This window comes from Aureococcus anophagefferens, assembly GCF_000186865.1.
Source record: "Aureococcus anophagefferens unplaced genomic scaffold AURANscaffold_12, whole genome shotgun sequence".
In the NCBI taxonomy this organism is placed as follows: Eukaryota; class Pelagophyceae; order Pelagomonadales; family Pelagomonadaceae; genus Aureococcus; species Aureococcus anophagefferens.
In genome coordinates this window covers 1159685-1180670 of record NW_008705572.1, presented here as the reverse complement: position 1 = coordinate 1180670, position 20986 = coordinate 1159685, and the positions used below count along the sequence as shown (strand labels likewise).

The 20986-nt window shown below is 72.9% G+C and overlaps 5 protein-coding genes across 5 annotated transcripts; 3 read left to right on the top strand and 2 right to left on the bottom strand.

Annotated features, from left to right (window-relative positions):
• Positions 1–988: 988 nt before the first annotated feature.
• AURANDRAFT_27962 (hypothetical protein) lies at positions 989–1837 on the bottom strand (the record flags this gene model as incomplete). The annotated part of the gene is made up of 1 exon (XM_009039693.1): positions 989–1837. The coding sequence occupies one exon, from the start codon at positions 1835–1837 to the stop codon at positions 989–991; it is 849 nt and encodes a 282-aa protein (XP_009037941.1).
• A 249-nt stretch (positions 1838–2086) lies between these two features.
• On the top strand, positions 2087–3793 carry AURANDRAFT_1432 (hypothetical protein; the record flags this gene model as incomplete). The annotated part of the gene is made up of 3 exons (XM_009039551.1): positions 2087–2962; positions 3029–3406; positions 3479–3793. Coding segments are annotated over 3 exons (1569 nt in total), but the record flags the coding sequence as incomplete, so codon positions are not given.
• Positions 3794–11817: 8024 nt separating this feature from the next.
• Positions 11818–12888, top strand: AURANDRAFT_13271 (hypothetical protein; the record flags this gene model as incomplete). The annotated part of the gene is made up of 2 exons (XM_009039743.1): positions 11818–12132; positions 12430–12888. Coding segments are annotated over 2 exons (774 nt in total), but the record flags the coding sequence as incomplete, so codon positions are not given.
• Positions 12889–14041: 1153 nt separating this feature from the next.
• AURANDRAFT_28009 (hypothetical protein) lies at positions 14042–14554 on the bottom strand (the record flags this gene model as incomplete). Its single annotated transcript, XM_009039692.1, has 1 exon — positions 14042–14554. One exon carries the CDS (start codon positions 14552–14554, stop codon positions 14042–14044), a length of 513 nt encoding a protein of 170 aa, XP_009037940.1.
• Positions 14555–19627: 5073 nt separating this feature from the next.
• On the top strand, positions 19628–20705 carry AURANDRAFT_65008 (hypothetical protein; the record flags this gene model as incomplete). The annotated part of the gene is made up of 2 exons (XM_009039744.1): positions 19628–19996; positions 20019–20705. 2 exons carry the CDS (start codon positions 19628–19630, stop codon positions 20703–20705), a joined length of 1056 nt encoding a protein of 351 aa, XP_009037992.1.
• Positions 20706–20986: the final 281 nt, after the last annotated feature.

Below are 20986 nucleotides of genomic sequence, written 5' to 3'. Positions count from 1 at the left end.
GCTACGCGGTGCTCGGCGGCGCCATGTCCCTCGGCGGCGTGGCGGGCGCGACCTGCGGGAGCTTGGTCTACCACCGCGTGTCGCCGGCGGCGCCCTTCGTCGCCGGCGCGGTCGCGTCGGCCGTCGGCGCCGTCGTCGTCGCCGCGGGGTGGCCGCGGTCCGCGCGGCGCCGCGACGACGAGGGCCGGCGGCGGCTCCTCGACGACGAGGAGCGCCAGGCCGACGGCGACGACGCGCCGCCGCGCTGCGGCGCCGACGTCTTCCGCGGCGCGTCCGTGCTCTTCGTGCGGCCGCCGAGCCGCCGCGCGTTCTTGCTCGTGTGCTCGTTCTCGCTCGCGCACACGGGCATCGCGGCGGCGTCCGTCTACTTCCCCTACTTCAAGCTGCGCTTCGGCATGCGCCAGCAGCGCTTCGCGGCCTTCCTCACGTCGACGCACCTCCTGCGCTTCGTCGCGCAGGGCCTCTTCCTCCCCGCGCTTCCCGAGAAGCTGCTGGGCCCGCGGCTCCGGCACCGCGCGCTCCTCGGTGCGCTCCTCGCCAAGGCCGCCGAGTGCTTCGGGCTGCTCTACTGCCGCGGGCCCGGCGACGTGCTGGCGCTGGCGCTGCTCTACTTCCCCGCGGGGCTCGCGGAGCCGCTCATGCGCGCGGAGCTCATGCTCGAGATCCCCGAGGCCGACGCGTCCTACGTCAAGGGCGCCATGGCCGTCCTGGTGCTCCTCCTGTCGCGGGGCGTCGGGCCCTACGCGTCGGGCGCGCTCTTCTCGCTCGGCGCGGCCGGCGGCCGCGGCGTCGGGCCCGGCGCGGTCTTCGTCGCCGCGGGGGGCCTCTTCCTCGCGGCGGCCTACGCGGCCCACGAGAGCGCGTCCTGCCCGCGCAACGACGGCACGCGCGAGCGGGAGCTGTCCCAGATCCTCGACGTCTTCGGCGACGAGAAGCGCCTGCCGCCCGCGAGGCCCGTGCGGTCGCGGTCCGCGCAGCTCAAGTCCGTCTAAACCCTTAGGTCGTCGTCGCGCAGGTCGCAGACGAACATGTGGCCGGGCGCGTGCGTCACCGCGAGCGGCAGGCCCGCGGCCGCGAGCGCCGTCTGCGGCGTCACGCCGCAGGCCCAGAAGACGGGCACGTCGCCGGGTCGCACCTCGACGGCGTCGCCGAAGTCCGGCGCGCCGAGGTCGCCGACGCCGATGTCGGCCGGGTCGCCCCAGTGCACGGGCGCGCCGTGCGCCGCGGGGAACGGCGCCGTCGCCGCGGCGACGGCCGCGACGTCGCGCTCCGCGTAGGGCCGCATGCTCACGACGAGCGACCCCCCGAAGGGCCCGGCGCGCGCGTTGGGCACGGCCGTGCGGTACATGGGCACGTTTCTTTGTTGTTCCACGTGGCGCGGCGTCAGCCCCGCGGCCTCGAGGCGGCCCTCCCAGGAGAACGAGCAGCCGAGCAGGAAGCCGACCATGTCGTCGGTCCAGAGGTCCGCGACGTCGGACCGCTCCTCGGCGACGGCGCCGTCGCGCCAGACGAGGTAGCGCGGCAGGTCCGTCCGCAGGTCGCCGCCGAGCGCGAAACCGTCGTCGCTCACCGCGAGCAGCGGGCACGGCCGCGGGTTCAAAAGGCAGAAGCGCGCAAAGTCGAAGGCCGCGGCGCGCGGCACGACGACGAGGTTCGCCTGCACGGCGCCGGGCGCGAGGCCCGCCGTCGGCGCGTCGAAGCCGCCGCGGCAGTCGAGGCGCACGGCGCGCGCGGCCGCCGGCGGCGCCGTCGCTTCGAAGCTGCTGTTCAGGCCCGTGCGGAGGACCTGTCCGATCGTTTTTCGAAAGGCCGGCAGCGGCGTCGGTGGTAATGGCATCACGCACGATCACGCCAGCGGCAAATATGCCGCACCCATGCTAGCGCTTGCGAGTTTTGTTGCAGTTCTTCGCGCGACGCGATGGCCTGCGTCATGCGCTGCCTGACCGCTGTTGCAGTCGTCACTCTCGCCGCAGCCTTCAGCAAATCGCCACAGCATCGCCCCCGACAAACTCTACTCCACGACAGCGCGCAGCCCGTGGTCTGGTGCGAGAACCTCGCCAAGTCCCACGACGGCCTGCGGCTCCAGCTCGACGACGCGTCGCTGACGCTGCGCGAGGGCCAGCGCTGCGTCGTCGTCGGCCACAACGGCTGCGGCAAGTCGACGCTGCTGGGCGTCATCGCCGGCACGGAGGCGCTCGACGGCGGCGGCGTCCGCGTGAAAAAGGGCGCCAAGGTCACGTGCGTCGAGCAGGAGCCGCTGACCGCGCCCGGCGACGGCGCCAAGTCCGTGCGCGACGTGCTGTTGAGCGGCGACGGCCGCGACGTCGCCGCCGCGCGGGCCTACGCCGCGGCGGCGGCGGCCTACGAGGCGGACCCCGGCGACGCGGCGCTCGCGAAACGGTTCGAGCGGGCGTCGGACGCGATGAGCGACGCGGACGGCTGGGCCGTCGAGGCCTCCGTCGCCACGGCGTCGGCCAAACTCAACATCGACCACCTCCAGGGCCGCTCCGTCGCCGAGCTCAGCGGCGGCGAGCGCAAGAGGGTGTCTCTGGCGGGCGCGCTCCTCTCCGGCGGCGACGTGCTCGTCTTGGACGAGCCGACGAACCACCTCGACCTCTGGGCCGTGCGCTGGCTCGAGGACTACCTCGCGTCGGAGGTGCTCAGTTCGAAGACCGTCGTCTTCGTGAGCCACGACCGCACCTTCGCGGAGGCCGTCGCGACGTCCTTGGTCGAGCTCGACGGCGGCAAGCTGTACGAGCACTCGACGCGGGCCGGCGGCCTCGTGGAGGCGTATCTGGAGGGCAAGGCGAAGCGCCTCGCCGACTCCCAGTCGGCGGCGTCGGCCGCGCGGTCCCAGCTCCGCGACGAGCTCGCCTGGCTGCGGCGCGGCGCAAAGGCGCGCCAGTCCAAGTCCACGGAGCGCATCGCGCGCGTCGACGTGCTCCAGCACAAGGCCGAGGACGTCAAGCAGCGCGGGGACCTGGGGCTCGAGGCCGGCGCCGCCGACGACGCGCGGCGCACGGAGGAGCGGCGCAAGCGCACGGTCGTGACCATCGACGACCTCGGCGCGAGGGCGGGGGTCGCGACCGTCGACGACGAAGACTACGAGGAGCGGCTCTTCGACGAGTTCTCCTACGAGATCGCGCACAACGACCGCATCGGGGTCGTCGGCGCCAACGGCGCGGGCAAGTCGACGCTCGTCAAGGCCATCGTCGCGCAGGCGGCGCGCGAGGGGCGGCTCGTCGGCGCGACGGACGAGGACATCGCGGCGGCCGCCGCGGACGCGGCGCGCTACGACGGCGACGACGACGCCATCGTGCTGGCGAACATCAAGGTCGGCTACTACGCGCAGACCCCGCTCAGCGAGGCGGCCTGCGCGGCGACGCCCATGGACTTCGCGCTCGACGTCATCTCGCGGCGGCCGTCGGGGGCCGTCGCGTCGGGCGACTTGATCGCGGCCGCGTCGACGCTCCTCAAGCGCTACCAGTTCGAGGACGGCGCGGCCTGGGCCGCGCCCATCGCCAAGCTCAGCGGCGGCGAGAAGCGGCGGCTCCAGATGATGGCGGTGTTGGACGCGAACCCGGACGTCATGATCCTCGACGAGCCGTCGAACGATCTGGACCTCGGCGCGCTCCAGAGCCTCGAGCGTTTCCTGAGCGACGACTTCAAGGGCGCCCTCTTGCTCGTGAGCCACGACCGGTCGCTGCTCGACGCGACCTGCGACACGCTCCTCGTGCTCCCGGGCGACGGCTACGTGTCGTCGTTTCCGGGATCGATGACCGAGTACCTCGAGCTCCTCGACGCGGCGCCGGACGACGACGACGACGACGATTTCGTCGTCGACGACGGCGCCGACGACAAAGCCGCGAAGAAGCGCGAGAGCGACCTGCGGCGCCGGCGCCACAACGCGCCGCGCGACATCGCGAAGCTCGAGCCGCAGATCGAGGCGCTCGAGGCGGAGCTCGCGGGCATCGACGGCGACATGGAGGCCGCCGCGGCGGACACGGCGAAGGTCACGGCGCTCTACGACGCGCGCCTCGCGCTCCAGGCCCGCGTCGACGTCCTCTACCGCGACTGGGAGGCGCTCGAGGCGCTCCTCGCCGAGGAGCCCGCGTAATTCCACGTCGTTGAAGTTTCCAAAAGGCTGCCCGCATCACGATGGTGAGGCTTCAGGCCCTGCGAGCGCTGCGCGCGCTGGCCATCATTGCCGTGTCGCGCGGCCAGGCGCACGACCCCGGGTCCTACGGGTGCAACGCGAGCGAGGCCGACGCCAACGACGCGGCCTTCATGGCTTTAGGCGGCAAGCACGCGAGCGCCTGCCCGCGGAGCGCCGTCTGGCTCGGGCCGCTGGCGCGCGACTGCCTTCCCGAGGACGGCGACCGCAACGTGCTCGTCGTCGGCGGCAACAAGGCCTACGACTGCGTCGGCTGGGCGCGCCTCGCGGCCGGCGACGCCGCGTACTCCGCGGCCGCGTGGACGCGGCGCCTCGAGGCCGTCGCGAACGCGACCGCGATCCCCTGCGGCGAGTGCAAGCAGTGCCGCAGCGACTACCCGCTCGTGTCCCGGCCCGCGCCGTCGGCGGCGGCGCCCGTCGTCGCCTGCGTCGAGCCCCTGCCCGCGAACGTCGACGCGCTGAAAGTCGCCGCGGCGGAGCCGCCCTGGGCGCGCGTGCTCCGCGTCGTCGACGCCGCGGCCATGGACGCGCCGGGCAGCGCGCCGTTCCCCGTCGGGCTCGAGTTCGGCATGGAGACGTGGGGCGTGCGACGCCGGCTCCGCGCGGGCCGCGGCAAGGGCACGAGCGCGCAGGGCCGCGGCCGCGGCGCGAACCCGCCCTACGACCCGCCGCGCCTGCCGGCGGCGTCGGCCTTCCGCAACGTCACCGTGACGACCGTCGACGACCTCGTGGACGCGGAGTTCGGCGGCGGCCGGCGTCCCGGAGCGGCGAGTGTGATTTCAAAGGGGAGTGAACCCGAGAGCGAACCCGAGAGCGAACCCGAGTCAGAACCCGAAAGTGAGCCCGAGTCCGAGAGCGCGGGACCGTCGCGACCGCTCTCTCTTCGCAGGCGGCGCCGCGCCCGCGATCCTGAGCGTCGACGCCGAGGGCAACGACCCACTCGTGCTCCGGGGCGCCGCGCGCGCGCTCGCGTCCGGCCGCGTGCGCTACCTCGAGTTCGAGCACCAGCGCTACCGGGCCTGGTCCAAGCTCGAGCTCGCGGACACGATCGGAGAGCTCGACGACCTCGGCTACGAGTGCTTCTGGGCGCTCGACAAGGGGAAGCTCGTGACGATCACGCGGTGCTGGCACCCCACGTGGACGCACAAGCACTCCTGGAGCAACGTCGTCTGCGCGCGCCGGGAGGACGCCTGCGCCGTGGAGACGCTCCGCCGCTTCCGCGCGTACGACCCGAGCTGAGCGTAAGGTGTCGCATTTCTTTCGCGCGTCGGTCGACGCCTCCGCCGCGGACGCGTCCGCGACTGCTCCGCGCCGCCGAGCCCGTCCGCGAGCACGCGCGGACGACCCCAGTCCGTCGTGATTCAAATTAGTCGCGGGCCCATGCTGGGCCGCGAGGGGTCCGCGGCGCGCGTGTCGCGGCGCCGCGTGGCCCGGAGAAAAGGTCAGAAGTCGATGGTCCGCGTCACGCACGCGGGCGAGGGGTCGTCGCTCTTGACGGCGAAGCCCGCGCCCGCGAGGCGCTGGATCTTGGACCGGTGGTCCGCGTCGGCGTCGTAGGCGAAGGCGACGCCGTCGACGTACTCCCAGGCGAGGCTCGGCGGCAGGTCGAGGTCGCTGCCGCGGCGGAGCCGGAGCGTGCCGCCGCGCGAGATCCAGCGGAGGAGCTCGCCGTCGCCGCCCGTCTCGAGCTCGCCGCGGAGGAGCACGCTCGCCGGCGCCGGCGACAGCGCGAGGCACGCGTAGTCGCTCCCGCAGCCGCCGAAGGCGCGCGGCGCCGCGGCCACGCGGAGGTGGCTCTCGCCGCGGAGCCGGAGGAACGCGTGGGATCCCCGCGCGAGCGCGTGGCCCCGGTCCAGGGACCCGCCCTCGAAGCGCAGGTAGGGCGCGCCCGCGGGGAGCCGCGGCCGGAAGGCGTCGCCGCGGACGACGTACTTGTCCGGCGCGAAGCCCGCGGGGTCGAACGTCGCGCCGCCCTCGACGTGGCGCACGCGCGCGCGCATGACCTCCGCGGGCGCGACGAAGGGCGTCGCGCGCACGACGACGTCGTCCGTCCCGCCGCAGGGCAGGTCCCAGGGCGCGGCGACGGCCTGCTCGCCCGCGAGCGGCACGTAGGCGACGTCGTCGCCCGCGGACGCGAGATTCCGGAGGCTCAGCGTCCGCTTCTTGCTCGACAGGACCGCGCCGCGCGTGCCGAGCTGGGCCAGGAGGCGCGCGACCTCGGACGTCATGGTCTCGTTGCGCGGGATGTGCCTCGCGACGTTCTCCTGGTTGCCGGCGCCGTCCGTCTCTCCGAACGAGCTTGTTCTGGACACCTCTTCCTGACACGGGTGGCAGTGGCGTCCGGCGTCGTCGACACTGCTTCGACAGGTTTCCCGATCGATGTGCGCGCTCTTGGGCGGCCGGGAGGCCATGTTCAGGACCGTCGCGCCGCGCAGAACGCGGCGCACACGACGGGGATCCGGGACGCTCCGAGAGAGTGCCCTGAGATCCTTCCGATCCAACTCGTCAGACTCAAGATGACATGGATTGAACTCAACATTGAGGAAGGCTGCTGAGTTGAAGGCGCAACTTGAGGCTCAACCCGCAACCCGAGCCCGGCAACGCCCTTAGCACGCACCGACGGTGGGCCATGGGCGTGGCGCAGCCGACGTCGACGATCGAGCCGCGCGCGGCGCGGCCTCCGAGTCCGCGACTCCTGGCCGACCTGCCACAAAGAAGGCCTAAGCAGCACCTATTACGTCACGAAAATCCGCCCAAGCCGGCGATGGCCGGCGGCACGGCGCCGAGGCCCGACGCGAGCCCCGCGCCGAACGCGCCGAGCGCGGCGGCGTCGACGTAGCCCGCGGGCCGTCCGACGCGCATGGGCCGGCCGCAGAACTCCATGTCGCGGAAGAAGTTGAGCGCGAAGGTCGCCGTCGCGTCGTCGCGGAACTCGACGAAGGCGAAGGCCCCCTTGGGCTCGATCTCCGCGGACAGCACCAGGGGCGTCGGGTCGTCCGGCGGGATCTCGAGCGCGGCCCTTAGCGGCTCCGTGAAGAGCTCCTTGAGCATGGCCGCCGTCACGGTCCCCGCGGCCAGGTTGCCCACGTAGAGCTCGCGCTGCTTCTTGATCTGGAGCGCGCCCTCCGAGGAGACGTGCGCGGGGATGCGGTACGCGGACTCGACGCCCGACACGCCGAGCTCGCGGAGGATCTGGTTCGGCACGTCGATGGGCACCGCGGGCCCGAGCGCGGGCTCGACGTAGCCCCCCGGCCGCCCGATCTTCAACGGCCGCCCGGCGACCTCCAGGCCGTGGAACTTCATCATCGTCGACGCGAGCGCCTCGTCCCGGAGCTCGACGAACGCGTAGGTCCCGCCGCTGCACATCTGCACGTTGTGCACCGGCGGGCCCCGCGCGGCGTCGAAGGCCGGCAGCGCCTGGGCCAGGGACACGAACAGGTCCCGCAGCGTCTCCGCCGTGACCACGTTCTGCGTCAGGTTGCCCACGTAGACCTCGCGCTGCTTCTTCGACCCGGGCAGCTGGCCCGGGAGCAGGCCCATCGCCGCCGCCTGCCCGATGAGCGCGGACGCGTCGCCCGGCTCGCCGAGCACGGCGGCGGCCAGACTGGGGCCGCCGAGGTGGCCGGGCGCGGGGTCGTCCCACTTGGACGCCTTGCGCCTCTTCGGCGACGCGCTCCGCGACGCGCTGCGAGACGCGCTCGGCGACGCGCTCGGCGCGCGCCGCCGCCGCCGGTCCGGCGACCGGTCGCCGGGCGTCGCCGACCGGGCCCGCGACGTCGAGTAGGCGCTCAGCGTGGCGACGGGCTCGGGCGCGGCGGCCGGCGCCTCGGCCGCGGGCTCGGGCGCGCGGTCCCTCCGGCGGTCGCGCCGCGGCCGGTCGTAGCCGTCGTCGTCGCGCCGCGGCGACCGGTCGCGGCCGTCGTCGTCGCGCCGCGGCGACCGGTCGTAGCCGTCGTCGTCGCGCCGCCGCCGGTCGTAGCCGCGCTCGCGGTCCAGCGTCCGCGGGCGGTCGTAGCCGCGCCGCTCGTAGCGCCGCGGCTCCTCGTAGCGGTAGCGCTCCTCGCGGACCGGGCGGTCGCGCTCGTCGACGATGTCGCGGCTGCCGCGGCTGTAGTAGCGGCCGCTCATGACGAGTTGTGCAGCGCTGGTGCGTCGGCGCAAAGCGACGCGGCCGAGTTGGCTGCCGCTCGGCGGCCAAAGCTTTACCCTGCCCACGCCACTGGAAAATCGACGATTTTGGGCACCTCGACCGCGGACCCCCTGCTTGTCTCGTCGTGATGGACGTTTATCTGGGGCTCCGGAACCGCAGCCGATCATGCTAGGTCATCGATTGGCACAAGTTATGGCCGAAAATGTCGGTTTTTGGAGATTTCCGGCGTGCGCGAGCGCCACGTACGCGTGTCCACCCGACGGCGGCGGGTGCCACGCACGTCCACGCTAGCCCAGGGAGTCCGCCCGGTCCCCAGGCGGTCGCGCGGGGCGCCGAAGCGAGTATATACGGCCGTATACGACGCGTTTGTACTGGTTTAGTACGGCTAGGGTGTACTGGCGAGGCACCAACGGCAGGAAAACAGGCGCGCAGAGCACCGTTTCGATGGCCGAGCGTCTTCTGGAGTCGAGACAAGATGTCTCGACGCAACGCCAGCGCCAGTCCGCGTTCGTGGGCGCGTCGTCGCTGTAGACCGTGTTGGTGTCGTTTTCGAGGCGCTGGCAGGAGGCGCCCAAGCTGTAGCTGTCGAGTGCCGCGTTCACCTGACGCGCGGGCCAGCGGAGCCCCAGTGATCGGTCGTGAGAGGGCATCGGAACCGCTCTGGACGTCCAGGGGCGTCGCGGCGCCGCACACTGGCTCGTTTTGACCGCCGCCAATCGATGAGAATCGAGGAACCGAGGCCGTAGGGTGGTCCGACGGTGGCGAATGCCGGGTTTCGCGAGACATGTTCTTCGTAGCAACCCTCTCCGCACTTCCTCCGGAGAAACCCGGCATGCGAGGTCCGGAACACGTCCAACACGCGCCAGCCGTCGCGAGAGAACGCTCCGACGAGGCCGTTGCGTTTTCGACGACGCCCGGACCGTTTCGCGCGCGGCGTCTTCGCAGTGGTCTGGCCACGGACGGTCCCGAGGCACATGCGGGAGCGCGCGGCCCCACTCCCCGGGGGCGCCGCGCACGCGATGTCGCGGCGGCCGCTCTCCGAGCCGAGCGCCTCAGCTCCCAAAGGGCAAGGTCGACCGGGTGGGCAGGGTAAAAGCTTGAGAAGCGATTGTTGACGCCTCACGGTCGGCCTCGGAAACATTCTCAGCGAGTTCCCGCGCGGCGGGCACCACGAGATCGGCTGCGTCCAGCTTAGCGCTTACTTCTCGGCGCTCGCGCGCTTCTGCTGCCCGTGCTCGAGCCGCCACAGCCCTTTTTTTCCGTGATTCAGCTCGATCTCGATGATGCGGACCTTCAAGTTGACGCGCTTGGACTTGAGGACCTGGAGGCCCTGAGGAGCACGCCCATGCCGTCGCAGGGCGCGATCACGACGATGCCGCCCTGGGCGTTCGACCGCGTCGCGATCACGCCGAGCTGCCGCTCGCCGATCGCGTGAGGACGCGGGACCAAAAGGCCTACCAAATCTTGATCCTGAGAGCCTCCCGGGCCTGAGAGGAGCCAGGATACCCCGTGCGCCAGGCCGGAGGTCGAAGCGCTCGTCGGCGCAAGAGTCCGCGGCCGCGTCGGCGTTCGTCGTCGGCATGCGGACGACCATGAGCGCGATCGCGTCCATCTTCGTGAACTACCGCGAGGAACGGGAAGCCATCGCTCTTCCGAGTCGTCACGTTCACCGCAACTCCGCCATCGCATGGCGCGACTCGTCGGTCGGCTGGCTGCGAGGCCCTCGGGGATTTGTGTTGGAGTTCCCCTTCCTCTGTTTACACTCGCGCTTAAGCGCCGGCGCGCGCGCGCGGACGCGGTCGTGAGGCGGCGCTCGTGTGCCATTGGACCCCGGCGCCGCGGCCACAGCCAACACGCGTCGAGATAGAGACAGCTTCTGATGGTCCGCACAAAGCGACGCCGCGCGCTCCGATGGACGTCTAGAACGCAGTAGACGCGTTTGCGCCCCCCCTTTAGGGGTGCACCACCCCCCGACAAAGTTTCAGCGCGAAATTCGCCGGTTTGACGCAAAAAAAAGCGTAACGCCATGGCGCCGAAGCCGCTCCGGCTTGTCGTCGCGCTCGCCTCGTTCGGCGCGACCCTCGCCCCGCCCGGCGAGCGCGTCCTCGTCTCCCTGATCGACGGCAGCGTCGTGACGCTCGACGCGTGGAGCGGCGCCCCCGTGGGCACGTTCGGCAGCGGCGGGCCGCTCGTGTCGGCGAGCGGCGCGAACCCGGAGCAGGCGATCGTGCCCGGGCTCGACGGGTCGATCTACGAGCTGCGCGGCGACGGGGCCATCGACGAGCTGCCCTTCAGCGCGGCGGAGATCGCGGCCCTCGACGCGCCGGCGATGCAGTGCGCGGTCGGCGACGCGCTCGGCGACGGCGGCGGCGGCGGCGGCGCGCGGTGCGGCCTGCTCGTCGGCGAGCGGTTCCGCACGATCTTCGCCGTCGACGTCGACAGCGGCGGCGTGCGCTGGGTGCACCCCGACGACGGGTCCAACGGCGCGCGGCGCGACGCGTTCGGCCGCGCGGGCGACGCGCCCGCGCTCCTCCAGCGCGAGGAGTACGTCGTCCGGGCCATGGACGCGCAGAGCGGCGAGGAGACCTGGAACGTCACCGTGTCGTCGATATCGGCCTTCGGGCTGTCGTCGGCCGAGGCCGCGCGGGGGTCGCTCGCGGCGCTCGTCAACGAGACGCGCGGCCAAAGCGGCGCCGACGGCGTCGACGTCGTCGCCGCGGCGCGGCCGCCGACGTTCCCGCGCCTCGCCTGGGGCGGCGAGTACCGGTTGGAGGCGTCGAGCCCGAGCGGCGCGGCGCTCTGGGCCGCGGAGATGCCCGCGGCGCCGACGGCGGTCTTCGGCGCGACGGCCGGCGGCGGCTGGGCGGAGCTCGACGTGCCCGCGGCGGCGGCCGGCGGCGAGCTCGTGTCCCTCGAGCGGCGCGGGCCCGGGGCGGCGGAGCTCCGGACCCTCGCCGACGCGCGGTCCCGGCGCCTGCTGCCCGCGCCGCCCGCGGAGCTCCCGCGGCCGCCGCTCCCGCTCGGCCTCGCGCCCGACGCGCCCGGCGCGCCGCCCGCGGCGCCCTGGGCCGGCGACCCGACGCGGCCCCTCATCGCGCCGCCGACGGCCCTGGCCGCGACGCGGCCCGCGGCGCTGCCCGCGGCGCTCCGGCGCGAGCTCGTCGCCCTGCGGTGCCTCGCGGGGCTCGCGGTCGCGGCGCTCGTCGCCGTCGCCGCGGCGTCGCTCCGGACCCGGCGGAAGCCGGCGCCCTCGCCGGCCTGGCGGCCGACGACGCCCCAGCTCGACGGGCCGCCGCACGTCGCGGCGCCGCCGAAGCTCGAGCTCGGCGGCGGGCCCCGGAGCCTGCCGCTCCGCGCGCTGTCGACGTCGGCGTTGGGTGGGTTGGAGCCCCTCGAGCGGCGCGCGCTGCTGGAGCCGCTGGAGCCCCTGGGCGAGCGGAGCCAGCGGGCCTCGTCGGACGCGTCGTCGTCGGGGCCGCTCGTGTCGCGCGCGCGCTACGAGCTCGAGTTCGAGGAGCACGAGGCGCTCGGCGGCGGCGGCTTCGGGACCGTGACGCGGGCGACGAACCGCCTCGACGACACGGAGTACGCCATCAAGAAGATCCGCCTGTCGTCCGCGCCCGCGTGGCGGCCGCGGCTCGAGAAGATGCTCCGCGAGGTCAAGATCCTCGCGCTGCTGGACCACCCGAACATCGTGCGCTACTACCAGGCCTGGCTCGAGCAGGGCGAGGCCGCGGACCCGCGCGCGGACCTCGAGGACGAGACGACAGCGACGGCCGCGGCGCCCGCGGCGCGCGCGGCGGCGCGCGTGCCCGCGGACATCGTCGAGTGGTCCGAGAGCGACGACGGCACGCGGTCCGGCGGCTCCTTCGGCGACCTGTCGAGCTTCGGCGGCGCCTTCTCCCTCGAGCGCGACGACGACGATGGGGACCCGCGGCCGCTCTCGGGCGCGTCCGCGCTCTCGTCGCGAAACCGGCTCAAGTCCTTCGACATGTGCGGCAGCGACATGCCCTCGCCCACGGGCTGCCGCGACCCGCCCAGGGCGACGCCGACGCTGCCCCCGGCGTCGAAGAAGGTCGTCTACGACCTCGTGCTCCACATCCAGATGCAGTACTGCTCGTCGCGGACGCTCCGCGATTACCTCGAGGCGCGGCCGCCCCAGTCCGTGGGCGACGTCGACGCGACGACGGCCCTGCGCATCTTCGCCCAGGTCGCGCGGGGCCTCAAGTACGTCCACGAGTGCGGCCTCGTGCACCGGGACCTGAAGCCCGCGAACGTCTTCCTCACGGCCGACGGCACGGTCAAGATCGGCGACTTCGGCCTGAGCCGCCACGTGCGCGGGCCGGACGAGGGCGACGACGACGAGGTGGAGGTCGCCGCGGTGGCGCGGTCCGAGGACGACGACGACATTACGGTGGGCGTCGGCACGCGGCTCTACGCGGCGCCGGAGCAGCTCGCGTCCGACGACTACGACGAGAAGGCGGACGTCTACTCGCTCGGCGTCGTGCTCTACGAGATGCTCCGGCCGCGCTTCACCACGGCCATGGAGCGCGCCGCGTGCCTCGGGGCTCTGGTTGGCGCCCAGTCCGTCGACGACCGCGGCGCGCTCCTCGCGCGCGACGCGACGTTCGCGGGGCTCGACGAGATCCGCGCGCTCCTCGCGCGCATGCTCGCGCGCGGGCCCGCGGACCGGCCGAGCGCCGCCGACGCCGCCGCCGCCGTCGAGCGCGTCCTCGACCGCGACGTCGTCCGCGCGCTCAAGGCGAGCAACGGCGGCGGCGGCGACACCGTCATCCTCCGCGCGCCCAACGGCGACGTCCGCGTCTACTCCGACTCGGGCGAGTTCATCTCCGAGGTCAAGAAGCCCCAGCCGCCCGCCGCCAGCGTGTCGGCCTAGGCGCTAACGGCCCCTGTTCATACGCGCGTTCGGCGAGCCCGCGCTCAGGCTCGAGCTCGAGAGGACGAAGCGCCGTCAAGAGACGGGGGGTGACACCGGCCTCAAACTCGGCCCAGCAGGCCCAGGAACGTCGCCAAATCACTGCATAGGCTGATGTGAGCGCCCTGAGCGCGTAAATGGACTTGTGGGGACGTCTGGCGACGCGGTCGGAGCGCTCGGAGGCGTCGAAAATCGACAAAATCGATATAACTGAGTCAAATTGCAGCACGCAAGTGGGACTCCGGGGGTCGGTACCGACCGTTGGGAGGCTCTAGGGGTACGGGCGCGCGTGTCAGGTCGCGCAGGGGTCGAGCGAGGGGGTCGAGCTACAAAGCATCGTTAGCAGACGCGCGAGCATAGCCCGTGTTCTCGAGTCTCAGAGTCTCGGGTCGGCGGTCGTAGGCGCCGGGGAAATCGTGGCTGGTCGCTTATCCACAGCTGAGTTCAGCGATTAAAGCTCATAGAAGCTAGACGCTAGCCTGTGCTCCATTGGTCCGATCGCCGGGGCTGGAGGGCCCGGGCGGGTGGCGCGGGGATCGGTAGGGGCATGGGGGCGCGAGTCTGCCCTTTCGGCGCGGGACCGACCAGGGGACCGACGCGCATTCGACTCTCGATCGGCCGGTGCTGCTCGTCACGGGCGACCCGGTCCTGCCGCCACACTCGACCGCCAACTCACGGCCGTCGCGGACCTCGAGGGTCGCCGCCGCGCTGGGAACTGTACACGGGGTTTACTATCGGAGGTGTCGTTCGAATCGTCATTTGCTTTCCGGTGTGGTTTTCGCTAGAGTCCCAGCTCGCTGAGCGACGCGTGGTCGTCGGGCCGGCGGCCAGCGGGCCAGTGGAAGAGGCGGTCCTCCTCCTTGATGGGGATGTCGTTGATGGACGCGTGGCGCGTCCGCATGAGGCCGCGGTCGTCGAACTCCCAGTTCTCGTTGCCGTAGGCCCGCATCCACTCGCCGCCCGCGAGGTGGTACTCGTAGGCGAAGCGCACGGCGATGCGGTTCTCGCCGTGGGCCCAGTACTCCTTGATGAGGCGGTAGTCGAGCTCGCGCGCCCACTTGCGCTCGAGGAACTGCTCCACGGCCGCGCGGCCGGTGAAGATCTCGCTCCGGTTGCGCCACTGCGTGTCCTCGGTGTAGGCGAGCGGGACCTTCGTCGGGTCCCGGTTGTTCCAGGCGTCCTCGGCGGCCCGCACCTTCTGCACGGCGCTCTCGAGCGTGAAGGGCGGCAGCGGCGGCCGCGACCCCGGCGGCGCGCCGTTGCTGAGCACGCGGCCGAGGGACCGGCGCAGCATTTGGACTTTGGGGTGCGTTGAGGCTGTCGCGGGCACAGAGGCGGCGTCGGACGGCGATGGTGCGCAAGGGGACGGCGGCAATTTCCGCTGCAGCGGGCGGCGACGGTCCTTCCTCGTCACGACTGCTTCATCGCCATCAACGGCAACAGGTTGATACTGCCGTCGACGCGCGCGCGAGACAAACTTCGATACAAGTCGCGAGAAACTTCGCGAAAGTCTCGGCCGCAAACATCGGATTTCCTTTAGAACGGTGGCGCCGCGTGCGCCGGCTCCTTGGCCGGCGGGGAGCCCCGGCGCCCCGCGCGCTCGAGGGCGTCCGCGCGCTCCGGGTGGTGCACGGGGCAGAAGTGGCACATGCACGACGGCCCGCACGCGCAGCGGCCGCCCTGGCGGCGCGAGCAGCCCGCGGAGACGAGGCCCAGCGTGTCCGCCAGGTCCCACTCGACGTCCTCCTCGTCGGCCCAGGCGCCGCCCGCGTGCGGTACCCCGAGCGCGACGTCCGTGACGACCTCGCTCTCGAAGCCGACGTCCTCGAGCGCGCGGAGCACGGTGCCGGGGGCCGCCGTCGTGCGCACGTGGGCGAGGCGCCGGGGCACGTTGACGCCGGCGAGGGCCGTGCCGGGCACGCGCTCGAGCGCGCCGCCGATGGTCCGCGCGCACGACCCGAGGCACATCATGTCCGGCACGGAGACGACGAGCGACCGCTCGCCCGGCGCGGGCGCCGGCGAGATGCTGGGCGCCGCGGGCGCCGGCGGCGCGGGCGCGGGCGCCGGCGGCCGCGCGTCGCTCGCGGCCGCCCAGGCCATGAGCGCGACCTGCGCGGCCTCGCCGGGCGACACGGACAGCGCGAGGGACCGCGCGGCCGCCGCCGAGTCGCCGCCGTCGGCGCCGGGGCCCGGCGAGCTCTGGCGCAGCGTCGCCGACGCGGCCTGGGCCGCCGCGAACGCGAGCTCGAACATGCGGCCGCCCTCGCGCGGCCGCGCCGCCGGCGGCGCGCCGCCGCCGCCGCCGCCGCCCTCGGGCCGCGGCCGCTTGCGCGACTCCTCATTGAAGTCGCCGCGGCCGCCCGTCGCCGCGCGGTCCCGGCCCCGGCCCCGGCCCCGGCCGCTCGCGGCGGGCGCCGCGGAAAGGCCGGCGGCCGCGTCGCGCGCCGCGGCCTCGCGCGCCTCGGCCTCGCGCGCGATGCGCTTCTCCTCGCGCGACGGCTCGAAGACCATGCCCTCGAGGCTCGCGGGGTACTCGTGGACGAAGCTGCACTCCCGGTTCCACTTGTTGCACGTCCAGCACTTGTTCCCCGCGCCGCGCGGCCGGCACTCGCTCAGCTTCTTTCTTCTTTTGCTGCACTCGACGCAGCACTTCCGCACGCGCATGGTGGTTCACCGGTCGCGACGAACTATGAGTCACGCGACGCCGACGAGGTCCTCGCGGGGCTTGGGCGGGCCCCGATTTTGGCGGCGAAGCCCCTGGAGATCGCGACCAGCAGCCTCTCACACAAAAGCCGATCTCCGACATTGGGTTGTTGTTGCCACACCTGGTCCAAGTTGCAGTGCCGAAACCCCCGATCGACGGTTTTTACAGCTCCCTCACATCCAGCTCCTCCTCCGGCGGCGGCCGCTTCTCCTCGTACTTGGCGCTCGCGCCGTCGTCGAAGGCGCGGACCGGCGTGTGGTCGCCGTCGTCCGCGCGGAGCCGCCGGCCCTCGCGCGCCGGGCTGTCGCGGCGGTGGGGCCGCGCGAGCGCGTTGACCTCGACGGTCTTGCGGACGGCGGCCATGAGCTTGATGCGGCGCTCGCTCTTGTCGCGGAGGAGCTTGCGCCGCGCGCGGTCGCGTTGCACCTCGCGGCGCATGACGACGGCGGTGACGACGACGGGCACGAGGCCGAAGCCCGCGAGCAGCCCCGCGGCGACGGCCGGCGGGAGGAAGCCGTCCCAGACGAGCGTGATGAAGAGCACGCACGCGAGCGACCACTGGCAGCTCTCCGCGATGAGCTCGTCGTCCTTGCCGTTGAAGGGCCGGAACTTGGCGTAGAGCACGGCGTAGGTCAGGGAGACGAGGTAGCCGAAGCAGAGCTGGTACTTGGAGCCCGGCCGGACGACGGCTAGGACGCCCGTGAGCACGATCTTCCGCGACGCCTCGACGAGCTCCCACCACCAGCACCGGGGCTGGTAGCAGCCCCAGAGGAACATGTAGTTGCGGATGTCCTCCGTCGCGCCCTGGTCCACGCGGTGCTCGCTCCGGTCGTCGCGGATGCGCGCGAGCGCCGCCTGGTACGCCTCCGTGGACTTGATGTCGCTCCGGAGCGAGCTCCGCATGACGACGCGCTTGTGGTCCGCCCTCAACTCGTCGAGCGCCTCGCGGCTCGCCGCGTGGAGGAGCCGCCGCATGTCCTCGAGCTTGGGCAGCACGGGGTGGTCCGTCGACGCGTGGTCGTGGAGCGTCTCCGCGGCGCCGTGATGCGCGGCCTCGGCGACGGCCTCCGCGACGACGAACGTCGCGCGCGTGTGGATCTCCATGTCGCCCGGGTGCAGGATCTCGCGCGCGTTCACGAGGAGGAACCCGTAGAGCAGGGGGATGCCCAGCGGGTAGAGCAAGAGGGCCGCACACGCGAGGGGCATCAGCACCTGGGCAGGAAAAGGGTGCGAAATTCCCAACTTCAAAGGCTCCTATCTCGGTCGTTTTCCGCTCGTTTCGGCTGATTTTTGGACGAGCGATCATCGCTCGGAGCGCTCTCGAAGCGTGGGTGCTGTTTCCGAAACGCGCGCGCGCGGAACACTCACGTTGAAGCGACGTTGAATCACCCTTTTCCTGCCCTGATCAGCGCGGTCCGGTAGAGCGCGCCGTCGCACGCGATCGTCGGCTCCGCGCGCATGTAGGCCCGCGCCTCGCCGCCGCCCAGCTCGAAGGACTCGCACGCGAAGGGCCGGAAGGCCTGGAAGCTGCAGTAGATCAGCGAGAAGTGGACGAGCAGCAAGAATAGGGTCACGTAGAAGCCCGGCACGCGCCGCCGGTCCTCGGCATAGATGACGCCGTTCGCGCGGTAGCACAGGTAGAGCGCCCCGGCTAAGACGAGCGGCAGGAAGATGGCCTGCGCGAAGCTCCTCACGTAGACGGCGCGCGGCGACGCCGCGGGGAAGCAGGCCGCGGGGATCAGGTCGAGCAAGCTCAGCGAGAACGCGTTCGCAATGACGAAGAACCGCGAGCTCACGGAGGGGAACGCGGACGCCTCCAAGGCCACGGGCAGCGTCGCCAGGATCTGGTAGAACGTGAAGACGGCCTTGGCCTTGGTGATCCACCGGAGCAGGAACCGCGCGTCGGGCAGGCTCTCGAGGTCCGCCGCGAGGTGAGCGACGCCGTTCGACAGCAGATCCGTCTCGAAGCGGCTCGCGAGGGGCGCCACGGCGTGCTTCGCGAGGCCCACGGTGTTGCGGATGCCCCAAAAGACATCCACCTGGCCCCCGGGCGCGAGGAAAAAGCTCTGGGCCGTCTGCTTCCGCGTCGAGCAGCTCAGGAAGCCCAAACCCGTGACGGCCGCGACGCCGAGGAGCCCGTAGGCCCAGAGTGCGGCCCGGCGCCCGCCCGCGGAGCCGCAGGCCTCGCAGGTCCGCGTCGCCCCGGACCGGTAGGCGCCCCGCGCGCAGGACGCGCACGCGACGCCGGCGTAGCCCGGCGCGCACGCCGTCGCGGTCGCGTTGGACGCGCCGCCGGGGCACGCGGCGCGCGCGCGGCACTCGTAGGCGTCGTCGCTGTCCGGCGCCGCGCGCCAGTAGCCCCGTCGGAGCGGTACGGTCGCGAGCGTCGTGCCCGCGGCGCACCGCTCGGCGTCGAAGCCCGCGAAATCCGCGCAGCGCTCGCACGCGGCGTCCGGGGCCCGGCGGAAGGACCCGCGCTCGCACAAGGCGCAGGCCGCGGCCCCGGCGGCGCTCGTCGTGCCCGCGGCGCAGGGCTCGCAGAGCGCCTCGCCCGCCTGGCTCGCGTAGCCCGCGGGGCAGTCCCGGCATCGCGTCGCGCCGGAGGCGACGCCGGAGACGTTCGAGGGCCGGCCCGCGACGGTCGCGAACGTCCCGGGCGCGCAGCTCGCACACGCGGTCGCGCCGTCGCCGGAGATGGACCCGTAGCCGCACTCCGTGCAGCGCGCGCTGTCGTTGGCGCTGCTGTAGCTGCCCGCCACGCAGGGCACGCAGGGCACGCCGGGCAGCCAGGCGGCGAGGCGGGAGCCCGCCGGGCAGGTGCCGCCCGCGGCGCCGAGGACGACGGCGGCGGCCAGCCGTCGCATCGCCGCGCCGAGCGACCCGCTCGTCATCGTCTTACCAGCGCCATCGTCGATTTCTCTCAGTTAGAGACGGCACCTTGAGGATTTATTTTAGTAGTGAACCCCGTCGTAGCGCGTTTGGAGGTGGGGCCGCCGTGCCACCGCGCGCGCCGCGAAGCGCCGGCGCCGCCCGACGGACCCCGCCGTCCCGACATCCCCGATGTCCCACTCCGGCCACTCCATGGGCCTGGGCAGCGTCGTGCAGACGGCGCGCGCCGGCGGGCAGACGGAGCTGCCCGAGTCGCTGCGCGCCATGGCGAACCACAAGCTGAAGAACTTCAAGCGGAGCGACAGCTTCAACCTGGCGAGCGGGCGGAACCGCTTCTTCACGCAGGAGACGGAGAAGAAGCTCGAGGTCAAGGAGGAGGTCAAGGAGGAGCACGCGGCGCCGCCCGTCGCCGAGTACGACACCGTCGAATTCCGGCGGCTCGCGGCCTACCTCCGGGAGCTCAGCGACATCACGAAGCGCAAGGAGGAGGCGGTCTATGTGACCTTGACGCCGGAGCTCGAGACGCTGAAGCTGCGCGCCGAGGAGGCGGAGCAGCGGTCCCTCGGCGACACGTTCTTCGGCGTCGACGGCCTCCGGAACGACGAGGCGGCGAACCGCGAGGCCATGGGCGCCGAGGACGCGCTGAGCGCGTCGCGCGAGGAGGACGACCGCGCCGACGAGCGGCGCGTCTTCGTCGAGAAGTGGATGGAGCTCGAGAAGAAGGCGTCGAAGGAGCGGCGGCGGCGGCACGAGGAGCGCGCGCGCGCGCAGTACATGGCCGCCTTCGCCAAGGCGACGTCGTCGGAGGAGATCATGGCCTACGTCTGGCCCAAGATGCCCGCGGAGGTCCTCGACGCGCCCATGCTCGAGGAGGACGCGGAGCCCGACGCGCCGGCGCCGTCGCCCGCGAAGGCGCGGGCCGTGCCGGCCTACAAGCGCACGGAGGAGGAGCGCCAGGGCCGCAAGCCCTTCCGCTGCGGGAGCTGGAAGCACCAGGCCGGCGCGGGCAGGCTGCCGAAGCGGCCCAAGGACCCGCTGGGCCCCCTCGAGGCCGCGCCGGGCGGGCCCGGCCCGTTCCGTCTGGACGCGTCGCTCGGCCATCCCGCCGCGCACGCCGGCGCCGCCGACGGTCATCTCGAGCCAGTGGAGCTCCCAGGCGTCGGAGCTCGAGTACGTGCGGAGCCGGTCCGTGGGCGCCTTCGGCGGCGGCGCGTCGCTCGGCGACCCGAAGCCGCGGAAGGCGCCGCGCGCGGCGGAGCAGACGTCCGTCAAGCCCGTGCTCGCGCCCCTGGCGCCGCCGGGCCAGTCCCTGCCGGCGCCGCCGCCGCTGCCCGACGGCGCGGCCGCGCCCGCGGCCGCGGTGCCGCCGGCCGTCGAGGCCGAGGCCGAGCGGCTCGACGCCATGGTCGCGCGCGCGCTCGGCGGCGACGTGCCCCCGTCGACGAGCCGCAAGTCGAGCCGCGGCGGCGCGGGCTACGTCATCTCCACGTTCCAGCCCGCCGAGGCCGACGCGCTCGCGTACCTCAACCGGCCCAAGGTGAAGTCGAAGCGGCAGATCTTCCGCGAGCTCTGCTTCGACGCGACCGCGCGCTACGCCATGCACTGCACCAACTCCAAGGACCACCTCCCCGTGGCCTGCGTGCTCCAGTACTGCGACGACGCGGCCGCGGGGCCCCACCCGGACCACGCGGTCTTCAAGGCCATGCGCGACTTCCCACCCATGCGGAAGGCCGTCGCGGCCTACAAGCCCATCGACCTCGTCCACGGCCTCGAGTTCTGCGAGTTCGACGAGCTCGACGACTACTTCGCCGAGATCATCGACGCCAACTTCCTCTACGCGAAGGGGAAGTAAGTCTCCTTTTAGACGTAGACCGCGCGGTCGCGGAGCGCCGCGTTCTCCGCCCGGAGCCGCGCGAGCTCGTCGTTCGCGCCGCGCAGGGCGCCCTCGAGGGCGACGAGGTGCGCCGCGTCCCGCGCCGCCGGCGATGCCGCGCCGTCGGCGTCGGCGACGGGCCAGTGCGTCTGGTCGCAGTCGTCGCCGACGAGCGCGTCCGCGGAGAAGTCGCGGCGCCGCGCGGCCGGGTCCCGCAGGGCGCCGCCGGCCGCGTGGAAGTAGGCCCAGTGCGTGAGGCG